This window comes from Eptatretus burgeri, chromosome 1, assembly GCF_056783735.1.
Source record: "Eptatretus burgeri isolate ZD-2024b chromosome 1, Ebu_testis_v1, whole genome shotgun sequence".
In the NCBI taxonomy this organism is placed as follows: Eukaryota; Metazoa; Chordata; class Myxini; order Myxiniformes; family Myxinidae; genus Eptatretus; species Eptatretus burgeri.
Genome location: NC_140961.1, coordinates 109,178,129 through 109,200,050, shown reverse-complemented (window position 1 = coordinate 109,200,050; position 21,922 = coordinate 109,178,129). Strand labels below are relative to the sequence as shown.

Sequence of the window (21,922 nt, the reverse complement as noted above, 5' to 3'; positions counted from 1 at the left end):
AGCGCGCGGCTGGTCGTCCACACATTCTCGGAGATCCAGTCGCCAAAAGCACGGACCAGGGCAGCCGAACCCAGAGGAGGCGAGATGAGGTGATCTCCCTTGATGAAATGGTCAACGGCTCGCTGTCGTGCACCAGACGAGACACCTCCGAAGCGTGGGATGCAGTCCGCCGCAAACCCTATCTATAAAATAATTCCGCAGCGCATGTACAATTAATTCCCATTAGACTAGGGACGGGACCCCAACGAGAAACACTTACTTACCGATATAACTGATCTATAGGACCTGGCTGTTGTGTGCTCATGGCTTCCAGATTCACAACAATATAATTTAAATATTATCCAATTTTTCACTTTACATCCTTTTATGAACCAAAGGGAATAACTGAAAATGTCCCCCCGCCTTACCCGCCCCCTCATCTGTTGCAGGTAATATATTGCTGCTTGATAGCGACAAGCCTTTACATGATAGAATAATGATCATTGACTTTGAATACAGCAGCTACAACTACAGGTTTGTGTTTTGAGTGTTAGCAATCCAACTCTCTATGACTGAGTGCTGCAGTTTTTGTTGGCTAATGTTACTACATTGAATGCATGAATGATGCTGTTTTATGGAGATCAGTCAAATAATTGGGCTGACAGGATGGTCTAGAGCAGGGGTCTCCAACCTGCGGGCCACATGCGGCCCCTTAGATGGATTTATGCGGCCCGCGGTGCCATATTAAGTTTACATTACAATGCGGCCCGCGATACTGCCAATTTGTCAGGGTCAATAATCAAAGCATTCTGTAATTTTAATTATGATTTTGATTCATATTAGACACGTGTTTTTAGCACGATTATTCATTTATCATATTTGTTGGCAAGAAAAATATATTCAGCACTAATTTTTGTTTAAATTTCCGCATATTAAATATATATATATATATATATATATATATATATATATATATATATATATATATATATATATATATATATATATATATATATATATATATAATTTTTTTTCCCGGAATTTAGCGTCCTTTTTTGGGGTGCGGCCCTCCGCCCCTCACCACTTTGGTTTTGTGGCCCTCCACCCAAAAAGGTTGGAGACCCCTGGTCTAGAGGTACGCACACTCGCCTCTAAGCTGCCGAGCTTGGGTTCGAATCCTGACCCAACTATAAACTGTCATCCCGGTTTATGTTGTTTAGCATTTGTTTTACAGGCAAGGTGATTCATCGATGTGTCTGCTGTCCCTCAAAAGGACGTTAAATGGACGTCCCATCTGCCATCATCCACTGGTGGACGTAAATATCCCATGGTGTCCTATTTAAGAGTAGGTGAGCTATCGCCCACATCCTGAACAAGTTATTAATTCCTGCCTTAACTACCAGAGGGCATTTTATCAGCTGCACAGCCATGCTGGATGCTGCTGCATACGAACGAAGGAATCAAATAATCATCTCAACATCAATAATGTTGGTGGGGGGGGGGGGAGAGAGGACAGGAGAGCAAAGCAAAAGGGCAACCAGAGGGTATAGAACACCTTACCCTCTGCAATCTAGAGAAAAAGGACATGGAAACCGTTTTTTAAACTCTTATTTTGCATTTCTGAGCATGATCTATATTTCCTACGAGCCGCAATTTTGAATGAATATCGATATTTCTAAATGCTGAGAGCGCGAGCGGCAAATTTGATTGGTTGAGATGACATAAAATGGCGTAATCTTTTGTCCAGGTACAGTACTGTAAAACTGGAGGCTTTTGAAAGTTCCAAGAAGGCGATTTGTGTTGTCCAATGTTCAAGTATATAATTAAATTGAAATAAAATAAAAGCTTTAAAAGCTGTAGGGGAAAAAAAAAACGTTTTTGAAAGTTTCCCACCCTTGATGCACCGTCTCCAACATCTTATTTAACATGTTACATTCGTTCTTCCTGCCTGTTGTTTGTGACCTCCATTATGTCGCTATACACAGTAAGTTTCTTGTTTGGAATGATTTTCAATTTTGACAGCAAGACATACTAAAACAATGTTTGCTCCTCTGTGCGCATGCACGTTCGGGACGAAATTCCGTACAATCTGCCAAATTCAGAGGCAAAGCACTGCTAAACTGCAGGTTTGTGTTCCGATTAATGTTCTACATTATTCATGATTTGAAATTGAGTAGTTCTTCGATCATCGATTGACTTGTATAGACAGACAGAGTGAACCAATTGTTTAACTCTGCTTGCATGAACTTTTTTGTGGGAGTGATCGAGTGGTAAGGATGCTGCACTGCAATCCCAGAGGCTGTATATTCAAATTTGGCCAAAGTCTTCAGTGTTCAGGATCTGGATCATGAGTTGTTGGAAGTCGTGGTGGCATTGTACGCAATTAAACATCAGTGGTGTATGATGAGACATGTACCATATTCTACGATAACGTACCTTTACAGAGCATTGGTGCTGCCAAAGCAGTTTCTTGGCACAGGTTATGCTGTGCGATTGTCTCCCCAACAGACAGTCAGGGCAGGGATTTGAATTTTGCTCAACTACACTTAGTTAATGACACCTTGGTTTATGACACCTTGGTTCATGACGCCCAGTGTAACTTCGATCCGAGGGGTGGCACACACATCGATGCCTTGCTGTGCATGCAAAACAACAGGATGGCAGTTTATAGCTGCGTTGGGATTCAAACCCAGGCTAGATAGCTTTGAGGTGAATGTGCGTACCTCTGGGCTATCCTGGCAGCCCTTCAGTGGTGTACATGACTCCATTTATAGGAATAGCATAAGATAATTTTAGTAACATGATAGAAACTGCATTTCCGATTTTTGATAGAAAAGCTTGTTCAACTTTCACCGAACATGTAAGCAACACATTATCTGCAGCAATGCCAACCCTCCCGATTTCATCGGGAGGCTTCCGAAAATTCACCCAAACTCCCGCCCTTACGATCACTATCCTTATCCTCCCGAAATTTTGATATTTTTGCACTGTTCACTAATCAGAATGTACTAGTATGAGAATTGAATGAAAAGCATCGTCTGCTACGTATAGCATGTGGTAACTCCATAACGTTCGCTGCTACCAAATTGTACGTAAAAAATTGCAAATTCAAATGAGGAGCAGCGAAACATTGGGTCTGGATCTCGCTTATGCGATCATGCACTGAGATTTAGTGCATGCGGTTTGTGTGCAATACAGTGCATGCGGTATGTATGCACAGTGTATATGCATGCGATACGCTCACTGCATGCAGCTGGGCCCCGTACCAGCCCGGCGGTCGCGACCACCGTGCGGTGTTTAATTTAACAGCCGCTACAGTTCTACGAGTCGCGCTGCAGCTGTGGAACATCGACTTCGAAGTTACCGATGCTTCAAGCCCTCGATGTTGATTACGAAATGGCAGAAAAGAAGCTTACGAAGACCAAGAAATGGTCTCAGAAGTACAAGACCGAATACAGTCTCCAATACCCGTGTATTCGAAAGTCTGAAAGAGGAATTCATCATGCGTATTGTACAGTATGCAGCGTTGATATTTCAGTTGAGCACGGAGGTCGCGATGATATTCGGAAGTACGTTGGAAGCAAACGGCACACAGACATTGCAAAGGAGAGATCTTCGAGCACGAGTACCGGTACACTTCTGAATTATTTCACCAAACAAGGGACAAGCGAGGAAGAGGATGTTACCCGAGCGGAACTTCTCTTTAGTGGATTTATTGTGGAACATAACTTGCCCATATCAGTCTCAGATCATGCTGGACCTCAATTTCAAAAGATGTTTCCAGATTCAAAAGTTGCTTCAAAGTATGGATGTGCAAGAACAAAAACTTGCAAGATGTGCAAGATGTGCAAGAACAAAAAAAAAAAAAAAAAAAAAAAAAACAAGAACAAAAAGCAAAAAAAAAAAAAAAAAAAAAAAAAAAGAAAAAAAAAAAAGAACAAGAACAAAGAAGAAAAAAGAACACTGGTCAACAATTTTTTACTTTCTGAATGTTGTCCAGATTTCTACAAGTGAATTAGGGTATTCTGGCACTGCTGAATCAGGAAATGGCATCCGTTTCTCTCCATCAGGTCAGGTTTTTGTGCTAAGTTGATTTGAAAAAATCAGATCTTGTGACAAAATCAATTACATTTTTGTGGCATTATCAGCTGATTTTTGTCAACACATATCATCCTAAACATGTTTTTAAGAAAAAAATGTTTTGCCAACAACATTTATTGATTACATGATAGAAACATCGATTACTGTCATCTGAATGGTGGGCATTGATAAAGGTAAGTACAAGTAAATTGCATGTTGCGTCACCACTGTTCAAACTTCAGGGCTTGAACTTCCGTTTCTTCGAACTCCTGGAATGTTCAGCGGCAGGGAGGTCTCTCTTCAGATTCCAACAGTAGTCAGCCATCATGACTGCGTCCCAGCGACCCTGATACCTGGTCTCCATCTCCTTCATGTCCTGATGGAATCTCTCCCCCTGCTCGTCACTCATTGAACCCAGGTTCTCAGGAAACCGGTTCATATGTGAAAATAGGTAGTGCATCTTGATGCTCATGTTGCAGCCCAGGTTTCTGAAAGCAGTCAGCATGTTGTTGACAAGTTCTGCGTAGTTTCTGGCCTTATTGTTGCCAAGAAAGTTCTTCACTACCAAAACAAATGTCTTCCACGCTTCCAGTTCCACTTCATTCATTGAGTTTTTGAACTCTGGATCTCTGATGAGCTGACGGATCTGAGAACCATCAAAGATGCCAACTTTCAACTTCTCCATGGTCAATCCTGGAAAAGCCTGGCACAAGTAAGTGAAGCAGTCACCATCTTTGTCCAGAGCCTTGGTGAACTGCTTGATTAAGCCGAGCTTGATGTGCAGCGGTGGGAAGAGTATTCTGTCTCTGTCCACCAGAGGGTCGTTGATGACGTTCCTTTCTTTGCATGGCACCAATTCCTCCCGCACAGGCCAGTCCTTCTTCGTGTAATGCTGAGCACGGTCCCTACTATCCCACATGCACAGAAAACATGGGTACTTGGTGAAGGCAGACTGTTGTCCCAACAAAAAGTTCACCATCTTCAGGTCAACACAAATAAACCACTTATGCTGATCATAACCAATTTTCTCCAGCACGTACTTCACCGCTTCATACTTCTCCTTCAGTGTAGTCGAGTGAGCGATGGGTACAGAGGCAAACTGGTTGCCGTTGTGTAGCAGAACACATTTCAGTGATCGCTTGCTGCTGTCAATGAACAGTCTCCAATCTTTGGGTTCGTACTGTGGCACTCCAAGCTTGAGCAGAAGCGCATGTCATAAATTGGCGCATGTAGGTATTGTACATTCTTCAGAGTTCGTTATTTCAAGAAATACAACTTTTTGTATCACATTATTACAAAATCTGCCCCATTAACTTTAGTTTTGATCCACGAACTTTATGCTTTGCCTCACCAATTTTTGGAAGATTTTGAGGTTTTATGACTTCAAACTGATCCCTTTTCGACATAATCACCTAGAACTATCGTACCTGAATACTTCTTGTCATTAAAATAATTATTTCCAATTAAAACAATTATTTGACATGACATTTTACCCCCACCAACTTCTTCTAAAATGCTCCACACATGCGTACATGTGAACAAAAATGTAAAAAACGACATGTGGCCATATCTCAAAAACTTGACCTGATTGAACAAAACTAATGTGAGTTTTGGATTCAGCGCATCAGATTCGTCCTAAATCAGCTTAAAAAATGCAGACAACAAATTTGTTGTTGACCAGTGTAATTGGTGAGTTGTCAAATGTTACTGCTTCATCTATTGCCGATATTGCTAGACTAGCTCCATTTAGCCTAGCTACAGACGGTAGCAATGACAGTGGTGAGGCCCAGCTATATCCTGTCCTGATTTCGTACTATGACAACAGTGCTGGGATTGTGAAGCAAGGTTTGCTAAGTTTGCCTGCGTGCAAACAAGATTCCACTGGAGAAAACATTTTCAAACTGCTTGATCATGAGTTCAGTGACAGGAAAATTCCGTGGGGAAATTGTGTTTCCTTTTGTGCTGATAATGCCTCTGTCATGGTGGGCAAGCACAAAGGAGTCGCTGCTTATATCCACAAACAAAATCCAGAGTGCAACATCATGGGATGCCCTTGCCATATGATGCACAATACGGCCAAGAAGGCGGCTCAGGCCTTACCCATTGAATTAGATGACTTTCTCATCGATATTTACTACTACTTGGACAAAAGTAGTAAACGCGTCAAAGGAGTGAAAGCACTGCAAGAACTCTGTGATGCCCCGACACAAGATTCTGAAGCATGTCGCAACAAGGTGGCTGTCCCTTGGTCAGTGCCTAGACAGGCTGATTGAACAGTGGGAGCCACTTCGCCTCTTCTTCAAAGAAGAAGTACGAAGAAAAATGGAACCAACTGTAGCCAAGACTCTAACAACGAGCAAGAAGGACGGCACTGTATCTACTGCCAGTACTGGCACTGCAGGATCAAGCACTCGTGGAGCAGCATTCACCACTACCACTGCAGTATCTGCTGCGAAGAAGACAGCAGGGACAGCACCAAAACCAATGCTGAGAGCAGGTAGCATCACCGGCCCTTCATCACGTTCATCTACAAAGTAGATTCCTTCAGAGTCGAGAAAGACTGTGATAGTCCCATCTACAGGCAAAGAAGGACCCAAGTTAAGTTCTGCTTTTGCCAAATCACTTGATAGAAGCTCAGCAAAACCTTCGAATCAGAGGTCTTCTTCCTTGGCTGCACCTACCTCAAGCTCTCTCCTCAAACGTAAAATTGGATCTGGTACTACGAGTCTGACCTCTTCTGCTGGCAGTAAACGCAAGTGTGATCGCCCTGCGGCTAAGTGTACTACGAGTTCTACAACTAAAAGCGCATCTTCCTCAAACACTGTGCAGGAATCTAGAGAAAAACGTGTCAACAGGATGTTCTTGTCTCCACAAACAAAACTCTATTGTTTCTTCCTTCGATATGCTAACAAGCTTTTTGAGAAGGGGAATCTTCTGCTCCAAAGAGACGAACCCTGTATTCATCTCCTGCACGGAGAATTGAATGGTCTTCTGAAAGATATCTTCGTGTGGTTTTTGAAACCATCGGTGTCATCGGTTGCTCTGGTAAATGTACCCTTCTCTGACAGAAATCATCAGAAGAATGATGAGGACCTCATGATTGGGAACGATGCCAAACTGTATATAAGGGAACAAAGGAGTCTCAAGAAATCCACCTTCACTCTGAGTGAGTCAGACATCCAAGGTTTCTTCAGTGCAGTTCGCTCATATTATGTGAAAGCCTGCAATTACATCTTCAAAACCTGGCCGCTAGATGATGAATTAGCCAAGCATGCTCAGGTGCTGGATGTTAAGCTACACCAAGAAGTGGGGTTTGACTGTGTGGAGTTTTTCATCAAGAAATTCCCCTGTCTGTTCAGTGGCGGTGATAGTGACATAGACAGTCTTGAGAGTGAATTCGCTCACTACCAGGCAGACGCCTCCATAGCTACAATTGCTACTGAGACAGTGAGAGTGGATGAGCAGTGGCATCGGATTTCACAGCTCACAGATCCCTGCACTGGTGCCAAGAAGTATCCTAATTTGAGCAAAGTGATGAAGGGAATCTTGGTCATTCCTCATTCGAACGCATCATGTGAGCGGGCACTCAGTCTTGTACGGAAGAATCATACTGAATTTCGTCCCAATTTGAGTGTCAAAACCCTGGAAGCTCTCTTAATTGAAAAACTAGCTCATAACACCCCTTGCTACCAGAGAGAATACAGCAAAGACATAATCAGAAGGGCTAAAAGAGCCACACAGCTGTCACTCAGCAAAGCTGCCATGGAAAAAGCAAGCAGCAGTAGTACCAGCCAGTAAGGGAAGAAAAATATTGCTTCTTTTGTGCTTTTTGTTAATCTTTGATTGTCCCCTAACTTACTAATATTAACATACATGTAACATTAAAAAGTGCACAATTTTCCCCTTTTTTTGTTCAAAAAGTGGGAATTCTTAACATGTTAAATGCTCCAAAATAGGGCTCAGAGGGCACTAGAGAGCATCTAGAACCCCAGAGCTTCCAGGGCCCGCCTTAGGGCCCTGGACCCCGCCGCAAGGGTCGAGCGCTCCGCGCTCGAGATGTGCGCTTCGCGCACATTATTTGGTGTCGGTTGAAAATCCTCCCTAATTCTGATTTCCAAAAGTTGGCATCTCTGTATCTGGTGTCGCGTCAAAGTTGGCCAGTCTTAAATCACCTCAACATGTTTTATAGAAATATATTGTGTGGTATCGTAAAATTGAACAGTTATGTCTTCCCATGACTCAATAAAATGGCCAGTCGATAAATGGCTTCGCACAGCTTTGTGGGCATGGTACATTTCAAGAAGAACAAAAAAAGAAATGACAACGTGGCATCAAAAAGAAAAGACATCAAAGAGTGGAGGAGCTCCTTGTGAGCCAATGGCCATCCATTTCTAGTTCCCAACTGTCTGTGGATGTCGTCCTGCAGTTGGGTGACTTTTTTTAGGAACTTGGTGGCAGGATTTGCACTCCGGCCACCGTAAAATACTTAATTCCACAAAACCCACAAATGCAAAGAAAACTGAAAACCCACTCTGTGGCAGTACCTACTGTGCTGCTGCCCATCGCAGGGCAGCTCACCAGATGACACGATTGGGGCAAAGCCTTTGGGACCCCCATTCCTTGGTGATGAGAGGAAAACATGGGGTAAACCTCCTGGGTCAGATTGCAATGGTGTGTGGCAGAGTGGTGCTGAAGCGTTGTCCACCAGACGGCGGTCTCCTTGGGTTAACCTGAGGCTGTCCCTTCGGGTGGGTGCTTGGAATGTCCTATCCCTAAGAGGATGATCACCTGTCTGTTATAATCTGAGCTCAAGCGTTTGAACATCGGTATTGCAGCACTCTCTGAGGTTCGGAGACCGGATAGTGGTGAGATCATGGCGGGTAGTTACACCTACTATTGGTCTGGTCGCACTGATGGTTACCATGCCCAAGGAGTTGCTGTTGCTGTGTCCAATAAGCTGACTCCAATGATAATTGAGTTAACACCAGTCAACGACAATATGACGAGACTAAGGATTCGTCACTCCTTGGGCGTTGTTTCCCTGGTCTCTGGATATGCTCCGACTGAGGTGAGTGATTTTACCGTGAAGGACGCATTCTATGCCACGCTGGAAACTGTGGTTGATCAGTGCCCGAGGCGAGATACTCTTCCAGTGTTGGGGGATTTCAGTGCATCGACTGGAACTGATAGGAATGGTTATGAGACATGTGTTGGTCCCCATGGGTCTGGAACTGTGAACCAGAATAGCACAAAGTTCCTTGACTTTGCAAGAAGTCATGGACTGAGAGTGGCTGGTTCATGGTTTCATTGCCCACGTGCTCATTGCTGGACTTGGTATTCCAACGCTGGCGGTGTGGCAAAGGAGATTGACCATGTCCTCATTGATGGTCCCTGGAGGATGATCCAGAACTGCAGGGTCTACCGGAGTGCTCAGTTCCTCAATATCGACCACATGCTTGTTGCAACTCTGAAGTTGCAGCTTGAATCCAGGAAAATGGTACAATCGCAGCCAAGACTGGATGCTTTCAAACTCAACCATGAGAGGGTAGCTGAGAGGTTTGCGAACAGGCAGAGTGGGGATTTAGAGGGTCTGCATGCTTTGTGGAATCCTGAAGAGTTGTGGAGTGCCTTCAAGACCACCATCCTTGATGTTGCCGGTAGATGTCTTGGAAATCATCACAGGGCGAAGAAGAATTTTGTTTCTCAAGGGACACTGGATACCATTGACCATAGTCGCAGCGCCAGGCTTAAATGGCAGAGCAGAGCTGTTCAGGGAGTTGAGGCATGAAACTGTACGTGTGCTGAGGTGAGGGTGGACAAGGAAGCCTATTTGCGAGGAATCTGTGAGGGGGTAGAGCATCTCCTGTGGTCAAGTGATTCTCGTCCTGCTTACGGGAGAATTCATACATTGCGTTCCTCCATGGCCCATCCCTCGGTGTTAGAGCGGAGGTGGTGGACCTTGACAGAGGAGTCCGAGTGAAGGCCTGTTGGGCCGGTTACTTTGAGCGGCTGTACCAAGTTGATCCACCAGCTGTTGAGTTGGATATCAGCGGTGTTACTATCTCGATTGCTGACCCTCCATTCAACTGTGATCCATCTTATTTTGTGGAAACAGGCTATTCTGAACCGGTTGAAATTGGGTAAAGCTCCTGGGATCTGTGGCATCCATGCTGAACTTCTCAACGCTGGTGGAAACGCTGAACTCATGTTGTTGCATGCAGGTCTGTGCCCTGCCTGGAACACGGGCATCATCCCAACTGGCTGGAAAAGGGGCCTTGTTGGCCCTCTCTGGAAAGAGAAGGGTGATCGCCAGGACTGCAACAACTACCAAGGGGTCTCTGCTCTCAATGCCGGGCAAGGTCTTTGCTCGGATTAATTTTGATGGGGTTCGCCACCATCTGTTTGAGCATCAGAGCGCATAGCAGTCAGGATTTGCACCAAAGAGGTCAATGATTGACTGTATCCTTGCTCTTCGGGTCCTCACCAAACGCAGACGAGAGTTTCGCAGGGACTGCTTGCAGCTTATGTTGATATCTGCAAGGTGTTCGATTCAGTGGTTACGGATGCCCCCTGGAGGATTCTTGATCTTCGTTGGGTGCCACCAAAACTGATCAATCTGATGTCTGAACTCCACTCTGGTGCTGAGAGTGCTGTGAAGTGTGGTGGTACCATCTCCGACTTATTTCCATTTGTTACTCGAGTTCGTCAGGGGTGTGTACTGGCCCCACACTTTCAGCACTTGCACGGACTGGATTCTGGTCAAGATGTTGGAGAGATCAAGCTGCAGTGCATCGCTTGGGAATGTCAAGATCTCTAACCTTGATTTTGCAGATGATGCAGTCATTTTTTTTTTATTTTTATTTTTTTATTTTTTTTTGGTGAGACTTTCGATATCCTTTTGGGGGCCCTCGAGGTGCTGAATGAGGAGTCGGAGCAGCTGGGATTACGCGTTTCCAGGGTCAAAACTAAGATCCAGGCTTTCGTTGACATATTGGATGCTGCTGTCTTGTCTGTACTAGTTTGTGGTGAGGTTGGTGAGGTCACAGAGAGATACACTTACCTTGGCAGTGATATTCATGTCTCTGCTGGCTGTGAGCTAGAGGTCAATAGATGTCTGGGTCGAGCCTGGGGAATCATGGATTCACTGGATAATGTGGTGTGGTGCTGTCAGTACCTGTGCAGGAAGATGAATGTCTGAGTCTTCAGGTGTTTAGTGCTTCCAGTCTTGCTCTATGGACTTGGACTCTGACCAGGGATCTGAGACAGACACTTTATTCCTTTGGACCCAGGTCTCTTTGGAGAATCCTTGGCTATCGCTGGTCGGATTTTCTGCCTTAATGAGTAGTTGCTGAGAGTGACTCAAATGAGATTATTTCCTGCATCGTCTATGAGTGTCAGCTGCGGCTGTATGGACATGTGGCTCGTTTTCCTGACGCTAATCCTGCTCACCAGTTTCTTTCAGCAAGGGAGCCTCATTAGTGCAGGTGGCCAATGGGTTGACCATGTGCCTCATGGTTGCAGCAGGTTGATCAGCATCTCAGAGATGAGGATGGGCCAGGCATCTGCCTGGGGGATGGCCAGACAGAAGCCCCTGGAGTACCGGCAGAAAGTGGATGCAGCTACGCACTGCTCATGCGTATGCTGCCATACCTGACCTGACCTGAGCATGGCCATTGCTGAAAAGTGCAAAAAACTTGGGGGCGTACAAGTCCTTGTGAAGTCTACCAATGTATGCAGGTTGTGCTGTGTAAAACTAAGGTTGCACACAACCCCAAGAGACATGTTCTCTGTAGGGGGGTGAGCCATTGTATTCCCACCTTGAGAGCAATTTGGGATGAACAGCCAAAACTCTGCCTATGAGAGGTACCACTGCCCAAGAAAAGATAAAATTGCTGTAATTTTTGCTTGTTTAAAAGGTCAATAGACCTTCACAGATACTTCAATTGATGATTTGAAAAAGTAAAAAGCTGAAATGTGTTCTTCAATCCAAAATTCAAAATGTGTGATGGAAGCCCAGTCAAGAATGAAAAGTACAAGGAGGAATTTTGTTATTTCTGTCAGGATTCTTCATGAACGTATGGTCTTCATGGAAGAAAAGAATATTGATTTCCAAGGAAAACTGATATATATATATATATATATATATATATATATATATATATATATATATATATATATATATATATATACATATTGGGTGGTCGCAAGACTACCGTTATTCTCAGTTTTTCCATCTGTCTATCTATGTATGTATGTAATGGACAGCTCTGGAGGCAAGAGGAGTCAACCGATTTTGATGAAACTTGACTGGTCGGTTCATACCAGGATCTAGTTGTATGCTTTTGAGCACCATTGCTATGGATGCCACCGTTGCCAAGCAATGGGACTTTGAAATATTTGAAAAATCCTGAAAAAAAAAAAATTGGCTTCCACGCTTTTATGTGCACTATAATCAACCTCTTTGTCAAAAATTTTCAGCCCGATCCGTCAAAGACTGTATGACTAGTATGCAATTATATAGCGACCACCCATGTCGCCGACTGGCGTATGTGTGTGTGTGTGTGTGTGTGTGTGTGTGTGTGTGTGTGTGTGTGTGTGTGTGTGTGTGTGTGTGTGTGTGTGTGTGTGTGTGTGTGTGTGTGTGTGTGTGAAAAAAAAATTATATATATCAGTTTTTAACCATGCTGCAAATTTAAACCTTGTTCTTTCAGGGGATTTGACATCGGTAACCATTTCTGTGAATGGATGTACGACTACACACACAACTCGTGGCCTTTCTACAAAGTGAACACACAGAACTACCCCAGTAGAGAACAACAGGTAGTTATTATCCTCTCCTAAACACAGCAAACTTTTTCTTTTGGTTGACGTATTTATCTTGGGCTGATATCGGAGCTTGTACGCAAATCCATCAAGAGACGCTAGTGTGCTTTATTGCGAATTACAAGGACACAATGGACAGGTTCGTGGACACCCTTGTATGGGTTAATTTCCCCCAGAGATGCTGACAGGTTCCCTTCCCCCAGCAATGCGGGTGGGTTAACCCCCGGCCATGCTGAGCACAACCACCAGTTTTCAACTCATTCCATACAGTTGTTCAGGAGGTCATGGAAGTCAAAAAAAACACCTGCATTTCTTGTATTGTATGATGATTAGTATATAATGTACCAATACATGTAGTTTTGGAGATTTGAACCTAGGTTCCCAACATCGTGTGCACTCATTTCAGATGAGAACGCTATAAAAAGGCCAGTCCCATATTCAAACGCTTCTTTGTGTGCAGTTAAGGTTTTGTACGGCTTACCTGAAAGAGTTTGGGGATCACGCCAATCATCTTGGAGATGCTGACATGGACAGAATGCTTCTTGAAGTGAACAGGTACATATCAGACACAACCGTTGCCACTTCCCAAAGGTGATAGAATGCTACCAAACAGGATTTTGAAATGAAGCGGGGCTGATTTCAAAAATGGAATGACTATATCAAGTTGACACCATAAATATCAGTTTTGTTTGAATTATTTTTTAACCATCGGATTTTTTTCCAGGTATGCACTGGCTTCGCACTTTTTCTGGTGTCTGTGGTCCATTATTCAAGCCTCGATCTCCACTATTCCCTTTGGTTATATGGTGGGTACTTCTTTCTTTATAATGTCCATGCTTTTTGAAAAACACGGGGATATTGTAATCTGCTCCGTCTGTCCGTCATGCTATCTCCTCCGAAATGGTAGTTTTGATCACATGGCAAGAAGCTGCAAGAGCTGTATAATTTTTGGCCTCGCCCCCCTGGGGCAATTACGAGCACATTTTAAAATGAAACTTTGGATGTGCAATCAACATTAGGAGACAAATTAAATGTTACCACTTTTTGGATTTGAACCCTGGTTCATGCCCCAATGGGTGTGGACTTAGAGTCACAGGGGTTAAGACAGAATTATTTCTTTCTTTAACTCAAACTTTGTTATTGGGTCAATCCTGGTGGGACTTTAAATGGCATCTTTGAGATTTGAGCTGTATCTCGGAGCCGGCTCGGTGGGAAGCATGGAGATTTGCTGTGGCACGCCATCCACTTCTCTCTCGGTTTGCGTTCTTGAGAGCATTTTGTGAAATAGATTGTGAGTTCTAAGTTCCCAGGCCTTTTTCAATTGCCCACATTGACAAATTGGTCACATTTCAAATTTAAATTAAAAATGTTTTAAAGTAGATTGGTGCATGACTGAATAATTTGCAGCATTTCATTCCAACTGACTCACCATGAGTGGTCTTCAAATTACCACTGACCTTTATTCTAGAGAGATGCAAAAAGGAAGGGGGAGGGGGGAGGTGATACGGAGAGACAGACAGACAGACACACACGCAGAGAAGGGGTTGGGGGGTAAACGACTGCATATGACTGAACACTTCAATTGAATGCAGCAAATTGGTCTTTCACTTATTTAATTTATCTTAGCAGTTGTTTGTCTTCTTGAGAGTGGCACTTTGATATCACAAACACAAAAACGTCTTGAATGATTAATTTCATTTAATCATTCAAGACTCCTGTAGGATAGGGGGAGGACTAATACCTGTTTTTCAGGGTTGTTTCTACAATTAGTGCCCCCAGTTTTTAATGGTACCTCAGTTTCTTTAGAACCTCTCAGAGTACTAAACCACGTTTTAGGGGGTTTTTTTCTTTTCTTTTCTGCCAATGCATGAGTTGTATCTTGGAGCCTGCTGAGACTTTCGGAATGAAATTTTACATCAATAATGGGAATGAAAATATGTGGGATTGACTCTTTTTTTTTTTTTTTTTTTTTTTGTTGTTTTTTGGACCTTGACGTAATGTTTAAGGACATGACTTAATTATAAACTTTTTAACATGTTGCATCATAACTCGACTCCGTTTTATTCTTCCCATTCTTAAGCCTGGTGTTGGCTCAGTGGTTAGGGGGGCTGGCTTGGGATCTTAGGGCCCTGAGTTTGAGCCCCGTTGGCCACTGAATTAACACCAGGTGGTGTTAACTCAGCCTGTTATCCTTCTGAGGTCGGTGAAATGAGTACCAGTGTACTGGTATATTGGTTGTATCGGCGCTGTTCCTTGCTTGTGCACAACCGCAGTGCGGTTATCTTCATTCTGATGAAGCCACACTTGTATAGAAGGAAGGAAGGAAGGTTTGTCTGATCAGAACGAAATTGCTCTCGAGATAGTTTAGCCATTGAGCAAGCAGCATGTATGCTTAATTAATTTCCATCATACCTTACCGAGTTAAAGGTCGAGGTCAAATGGCGGTCCAAAAATAATATGGCAATCATTGGATCGTGGGTGCGGGAAGGCTTACCCTTGGTGATCACAAATATCGAGTTAACATGTACAGTTGTTTTCAGACTTTATTTTTCATTCAGATATATTCAGGATGCAGTAAATCCTTGTCCGACGTGGATTTTTTTCATACGGAATAGTTTATATGTGTGGGAATAAATGTGATGGTCATTTCGTGAATGCGCATAAAACTTCATTATATGCAAGTGGGGCTGTAATCACGTCATGCACATAGGTAACGTCTCCCGTCATCCTCCACCCCTCAGGCTGTTTTCAGTCTGCATAGCGCTGCTATCAAGTGAGCATGGGCCCAACGATTTCTTTAACTCGACGTTAGTCGCATATTGTATCCTTAAATACAGTTTGGCACCGAAACGTCACGCATCTCCAAGTGGTACTGGAATAAAGAAATCCCGTGAAGTTATAAAGAAATCAACATTTGTTCAAGCCCAACTTCTTGGAGTTTATAACAAAGGTTTTGCCCCTGAACAGGTGTTCAACCCTGATAAAATGTGCCTTATCTATAAGAAAATGGGTCAGAGGATGTACAGTTTATCTCAAAGGGGCAGAAGGCAGAAGGCAGAACGCAGGTTCAAATCTTTCGAGAATCGTTTTACACTTTTTTGTGGAAATGCATCCAGTGACTTTAAATACAAACCTGTGCCGCAACAGGTCCACCGGTGACGATGATCCCCTGCCTTAAAACGATTAACACCCACCCTTCAAATAAATGTATCATTCCTTATTCCCTCCGTGGTTTTTATTAACAAAAAAGATATAAAGCTTTTGGGTTTTTTTGGTTGTGTTACGTTTCACGGCCCTGTTACCCCATCCCCATTTATCCCTTAAGGTTTTAAGTTTGCAGAACATGGTTTTGCCAAATGTGCTATTTTCCAGGAACTCGACCCTGCGTTGGACGAGGGTTTACTATATTTAGCGGGCTGAAACAAAATAAACAAATAAATCTGGAAAAATTAGAGATCAATCAAGCCGTGGTAAAACATCTTACGAAAGCATAACCCTGCAGTAAATCAATTTTGGAAAAGGTTATTACTGTGGTTGGGGACACCTCGGCTATGGTCACAAGATGAACCGACGAGTTAAAAGCAGAAAAAGGAATGATAGATTATGTCAGGAGTGGGGTGGCTGTTCAAATACCGCAACTGATGAAATTGTTGTCACAGTGAATATCTATTATCTCTCGAATGACGTACTTCGTACATTGGTGGCCTGGATATGTCACAAACTGTTGCTGAAAATATTTTGAAAATTTACCCCCGTGTGGGGGTGACGGTCACCTCTATAATACCACAAGTTCTCAATGTTCAGTTATGACCGAAGTCTACTGCGCAGCTCGACTGTGCAGTTCTACTGCTCAGCTCGAACTGCGCAGTTTGGTTAAAGATGACTCGGCATTTTGGTGCGCGCACAAAATTATATTTTGAAAATAAATGCCGACGTTTACATTTCGGGTTTTGAAACTTTTGCACCTTCGGCAGAAAATGGAAAATATAAAAGGCTAAAAATGTGTTTTATATTTATTTTTCATTTCTCCTTCCTTCCTTCTTTTTGAATCGCATTGGCGTTTTGGCCATCTTCCAGATCACATGACTATCAAATGGGAAGGAAATTAAAAAATCTGTCCGGTTAGATACAAGATAATATTTTTTACTATCATAATCAATAAACAGTTGCCGAATATCTTGTAGAATGGCAGACTGGATAGGTTTTGAAAATGGCAATTTTTATAACTTACGTGACCTCGTGACCTTGACCCTGACCTTGAACCTGGACAAAAGTTATATCGTTGTGAAACACTCATCGACCTCTACCCACATACTAAGTTTTATGAAGATCCGAAAAAAAAAATTGTTGACGGACTTACGGACGGACATTTTGTCCGGCTTTATTAGGTCATCTCGTTAGAGATGACCTAATAAATGATTGGGCAATAAAGTGCCTGCAAGATGGGTCTATTAAATGCTAATGAGGGACCAGAGAGGTAAAGACAGCAAGTTCCAGAAAAGTATCTTTGCCAAAGTGTAATGTAGAATTGAATCTGGGTTCACAATTTATCCCAATTCCAAACGAAAACGTAGGGCCCTGGAAGCACCCCGATCCCTTTCCGTCGCACATTCCAAGCAAAAGCAATAACTGGGGATTTTGGTCTCGATTATAAAAGACATTACATGAACAATTTTTTTTGCAACAAACATTTGTACCTTTCCAGAACTGCTCCAGATCAACTGTCACATTGTAATTTAGCAAAAGCAACAAGAACTCGGTGCAAGTTCTTCCATCAACACCACCTTAAACCACCAGATTTGTTCCGTTCAGACCATTCTCCCCCCGTCCAAATGCCGTTTTCATCTGATCGTATCTTACAATGCCATTTTTGCAGTTTCAAATCTCCCGTGCCGTGCACGCACGCTCATTGTGCATGTAAAAGCACACAATGTCTCCTCATGACCGTGTTCTGCTCGTATTACATGTACAAGGCTCCTGCTCGACTCTCAAACAATGTAGCATAATAAAAACAAACATCTGTTTGATGCATTTTTTAAGCATGATTGTCTTGATTTCTGCAGAAGAGTAATTTTGAGGGCCAGCAGGGTGGGGAAGCTTCCCTTCTGTTGAGAATATGTAAGAGGAAGGATGTTGACCTTCATGAGGTTCTTTTGAAAAATCAGTGTCCAAGTTATTTGATGGGGGTGGGGGCTTTAGGGGCGGTTAAATGTCATACCATTGATTTATAATGAACAGATTATAGCAATTGACTTCAACAACCCCTTTGCACAAAGAGCTGTTGACCGGTTTAACAGAGTCTCTTTGGTCCACTGGTGTGGGCTCATCATATGTGGCTGTTCAGTGTGTGATTTCAACCTAAATGTGCAAGTTAAAGTTCCTTGGTATTGGATAAACGATTAAGCTCCCTCCACCTCAAGTCTGGTCTATCCTCACACCGTCTTTAAAGAAATGATAGAGTAGGAATGTGATGTGGTGAAAGGAGGATTTTTGCACCACATTGTGACTGCTTTTGACATTTGGTTGTTTCCCTGAAAGCCAGGCTGCCTACACCTTTACTTACAACACTTAATGGTTGGAATGCAAGCTTTGTACGAAAAAGAAAATCGCAAATAAAAAGTCCTAAATTAATAATTTTAAGTGATTTCGGTGAATCAATTTCAATTCTCAGTGAGGAGGGGAAGGAAAGGGAAAGCAATGGTAAAGGTTACCCAGCACAACCCTTTCTCAGGAAGCTGCTTTGGTGGCATCAGCACTGTGAATAGTATGGTACATCAGAGAGATTGCACAGCTTTCAGGGGGCAAGATGAGAAATAGCAAGTTCCAGCTCAAAGGAGGAGCAGTCTTCCGTTGCACCTCGGATGAACGAATCATGCCCTGTGATTAAACGAGGATGGCTGAGAAACTGCAGGGCCATTCCGAGAATTCCAAGGTGGTGGCTGATTTTCGTGGCCAGATTGTAGCTGTGATCTGCCCAAATTATGTTATCATTGACCATGAGGCCCATGAGCTCCAGATTATCCCAGACGCCACAAAAATCAATTGATCCATGATTGCATCATGGAACGATGAGGTGAGACTGAAGATAAATATTTCCATAAATTATCAAGCAAATTGTTTTACACTTTGTGTGTATTTAGATAATGATGAACATCTGCTCCTCTTCTTCCTCCTCTCAATTTAACATCCACGTAATCTAGCCTGCTTTGCACACACTTTCACATTCTGTTAAATGCATGCCGGTTCTCGTGCACACAGCTCTAGTCAAATAGTCGGAGGGGATCATCTTGTTGCAGTCACACACGTCACCAATTCGGATGCGAATTTCAGAGCGACGGGAAAACATTTTTAAATGAAACAAAGTGTATTCCGCACATTAGTTGTTACCACCACTGGGTGCAAAGTTTTGTGATTCTAACGAGTTGTTTCAATGTGATGTTTGTTCATCAAGTGGGCAGAGGTCAGCACCACATTGTCAGAACTGTGAAGCTTTGGAGATGAGTAAGGTGCATTATTATGGTCCTGAGAGTAAGAGAGACGGTCATTGGAGTACCAGCACAAAGGATAAACTTGGATCCATTAAATTTTCATCTCTTACACAAACTTATGGAACACCTTATTGGAGAACATTTTTCTTTCGACAATGATGTAAAAGCTACTGTGAAGCATTGTTTGAGTCAGCGGGAGGCACAGTTCTATCGTGAAAGTATCACAAAACGACTTAAATGTTGGCGGAAAAGTGTCGACCACAGTGGTGATGATGATGAAAAATAATTACGCAACATTGGGGGTGGGGGGAGAGATTGATATGTGTGCGATTCATTTGAATATCTTTACCTGTTTTGGAGAAAAATAAATCGGAGGATAGACTTTTCAACTCGCCTTCGTAACTTTACTATACTAGTACGGGCCCGTAGGTGCGTAAACGATGACTGGATTGGGGCATTATTTCAATTAGATCGGACCAACCATATCATAAATGGCCATAACTTGGGAAACACCTGGGAAACGTATTCAGGTCTCCAGCGTCAATTGTGACATCATATCAAATGAAGAAGAATTATGACGCCCCCTTTCTCTCGCCCCCACTCACCCCCCCTCGCCCCCTCTCTTGAATTGTGATGCCCCCTCTCTCTCACCCCCTCTTCCCCCCTCTCTCCCTCCCCTCTTGCCCCCTCTCTCACCCCCCTCTCTCACCCCCCTCTCTCACCCCCCTCTCTCACCCCCCTCTCTCGCCCCTCTCTCTCCCCCCTCTCTTGCCCCCCTCTATCCCCCTAGTCTCGCCCTTCCTCTCTCCCCCCTTCTCTCTCGTCCCCACTCCCATCCCCCCTCTCCCGTCCCCATCTCTCGCAGATATTGGTTGACAGATAAATGGCCGTAACTTGGGAACTGCTCGTCCGATTAATATCAAACCTCGAAAAGGCACATCCGCGGGTCCCCGGCAATATTCCTGGCAAGTTTCAATCAGATCGGACCATCAATCGTGCAAATAAAATAAAAATAATAAATAAACATTAATTGTGACATCATTCGTGATGTCATAGCACCGTGTTTGTCATTGGTCGACAGATAAATGGCTGTAACTTGGGAACCGCTTGTCCGATTGATATTGTTGCGAATTCGCGCCTGCCGGCGTGCGAGCGGCCACGTAACTCGAATCGCGGCACGTCGCCCACCGGACGGACAATTCCGTCGTGACCCTCTCGGACCAACGCCGGGAACTAGTCACGGGTGGGCCTTTCGGCCTCACCACGATCGTGCCAATCGGCCCCCGCGTGGGATAGGGTTGTTCGCCAAATTCGACCAACCTAAGTACCCACACGGAGGGTAGACCGGGCGATCGCACCTCGCCGCAGGTCGACTCCGGACACGGGCCACTTTAAGCGACCCGTTCCGTACTATCGGGATAACCGAGCGGTGTTATCGTCAACCTCGACGGTTCCGATTAATTATCGGGCGTATTTACCCACTACTAACCCTTTACGTGAAGTAAGATGAAGATTCAATTAAAGAAAAGATGAAGCGAAACGGGAAAAACAGTTCAACATAAGGCACATTTATTCCGCGGCACACGGAGAGCACACATATACAATTACAACAATTATGCACCAAAAGCAATTGCAAAAGAAACGCAACAATGCAGATCTACTACCGACTACGCGAGCACACGGCAACACTTACACAGTTTTACTTTACAGACGGCGCCGACAACACATATACTCAACAGCAAAAGAAAAGGGCCACCCTCAACGACAAGGGGGCAGACGGGGCTGTGGGCGTGAGACCGGGTGGAGCCTACCCGTCTTGTGATGAGCCGCAAATGTCGCGGCGGTGCCCCGACTCCACGCTCCTCCGCGGGTTTCGTTGGCACTGCTTGGAATGGGGTGGGAACGGGGCCCCCTTTCCGCACTATCTCAGCGCGGGGGGGAAAAGGGGGGAATTGTTGATGCTCTGGGGAAAGAGGATAGCTGGCTTGCTTGGGTCCCGCGACGAGCGACTCCACTGCGACCTCGACCGCGCTCCCGGCTTCCCCTCTCTGCAGCTCCCGACAGGCTCCGAACCCCGACAGACTGACTCTCCTCCAGACCCGTCTTGACTGCTGCTGCCACACTCCGCTGCCGCCACACCTCTCCAACTCGCCCGAGCCCAAAACTCTGCCACTGCGACACTTCTCCAACTCGCCCGAGCCCAAAACTCTCTTGACCGAAAAACTCTTCCGCTGCCACACTTCTCCAACTCGCCCGAGCCCAAAACTCACTGAATTCGCCCCGCGCTCGGCGCTTTATAGTACAGCAGGAGAACCCACATGCAAATTTCCGGATCAGGATGAGCTCGGGGGCGGAGCCATGCTCGCCCATTGGACGGAGGAAAAGTGGGCGTGAACCTCCCCTGATCCTCGAATTTGCATATATCGATTCTACTCCGACGCGCCTGGAGGCGGGGCCAAATCGCCCCGCGCTTGCTGATAGGACGGATCAGAAGTGGGCGTGTATCATTCCTGATCCGACTTCTCCTTCTCCGCATGTCCAATTGATATCAA

At 44.3% G+C, this 21,922-nt stretch overlaps 1 protein-coding gene across 12 annotated transcripts in view; it reads left to right on the top strand.

Annotated features, from left to right (window-relative positions):
- Nucleotides 1–21,922, top strand: part of LOC147035158 (choline kinase alpha-like) — a 70,532-nt gene that overhangs the window by 42,984 nt on the left and 5,626 nt on the right. For 8 of the 12 annotated variants that reach the window (XM_085894491.1, XM_085894510.1, XM_085894446.1 and 5 more), the window contains 4 exons: nucleotides 429–513; nucleotides 12,771–12,879; nucleotides 13,343–13,437; nucleotides 13,607–13,688. In XM_085894491.1, the coding sequence (XP_085750617.1) occupies nucleotides 429–513; nucleotides 12,771–12,879; nucleotides 13,343–13,437; nucleotides 13,607–13,688 (371 nt within the window). Of the gene's footprint in view, nucleotides 1–428; nucleotides 514–12,770; nucleotides 12,880–13,342; nucleotides 13,438–13,606; nucleotides 13,689–17,587; nucleotides 20,006–21,922 lie in introns of those variants that run through there. The other 4 variants (XR_015061516.1, XR_015061518.1, XM_085894517.1 and 1 more) reach the window with 2 other exon arrangements.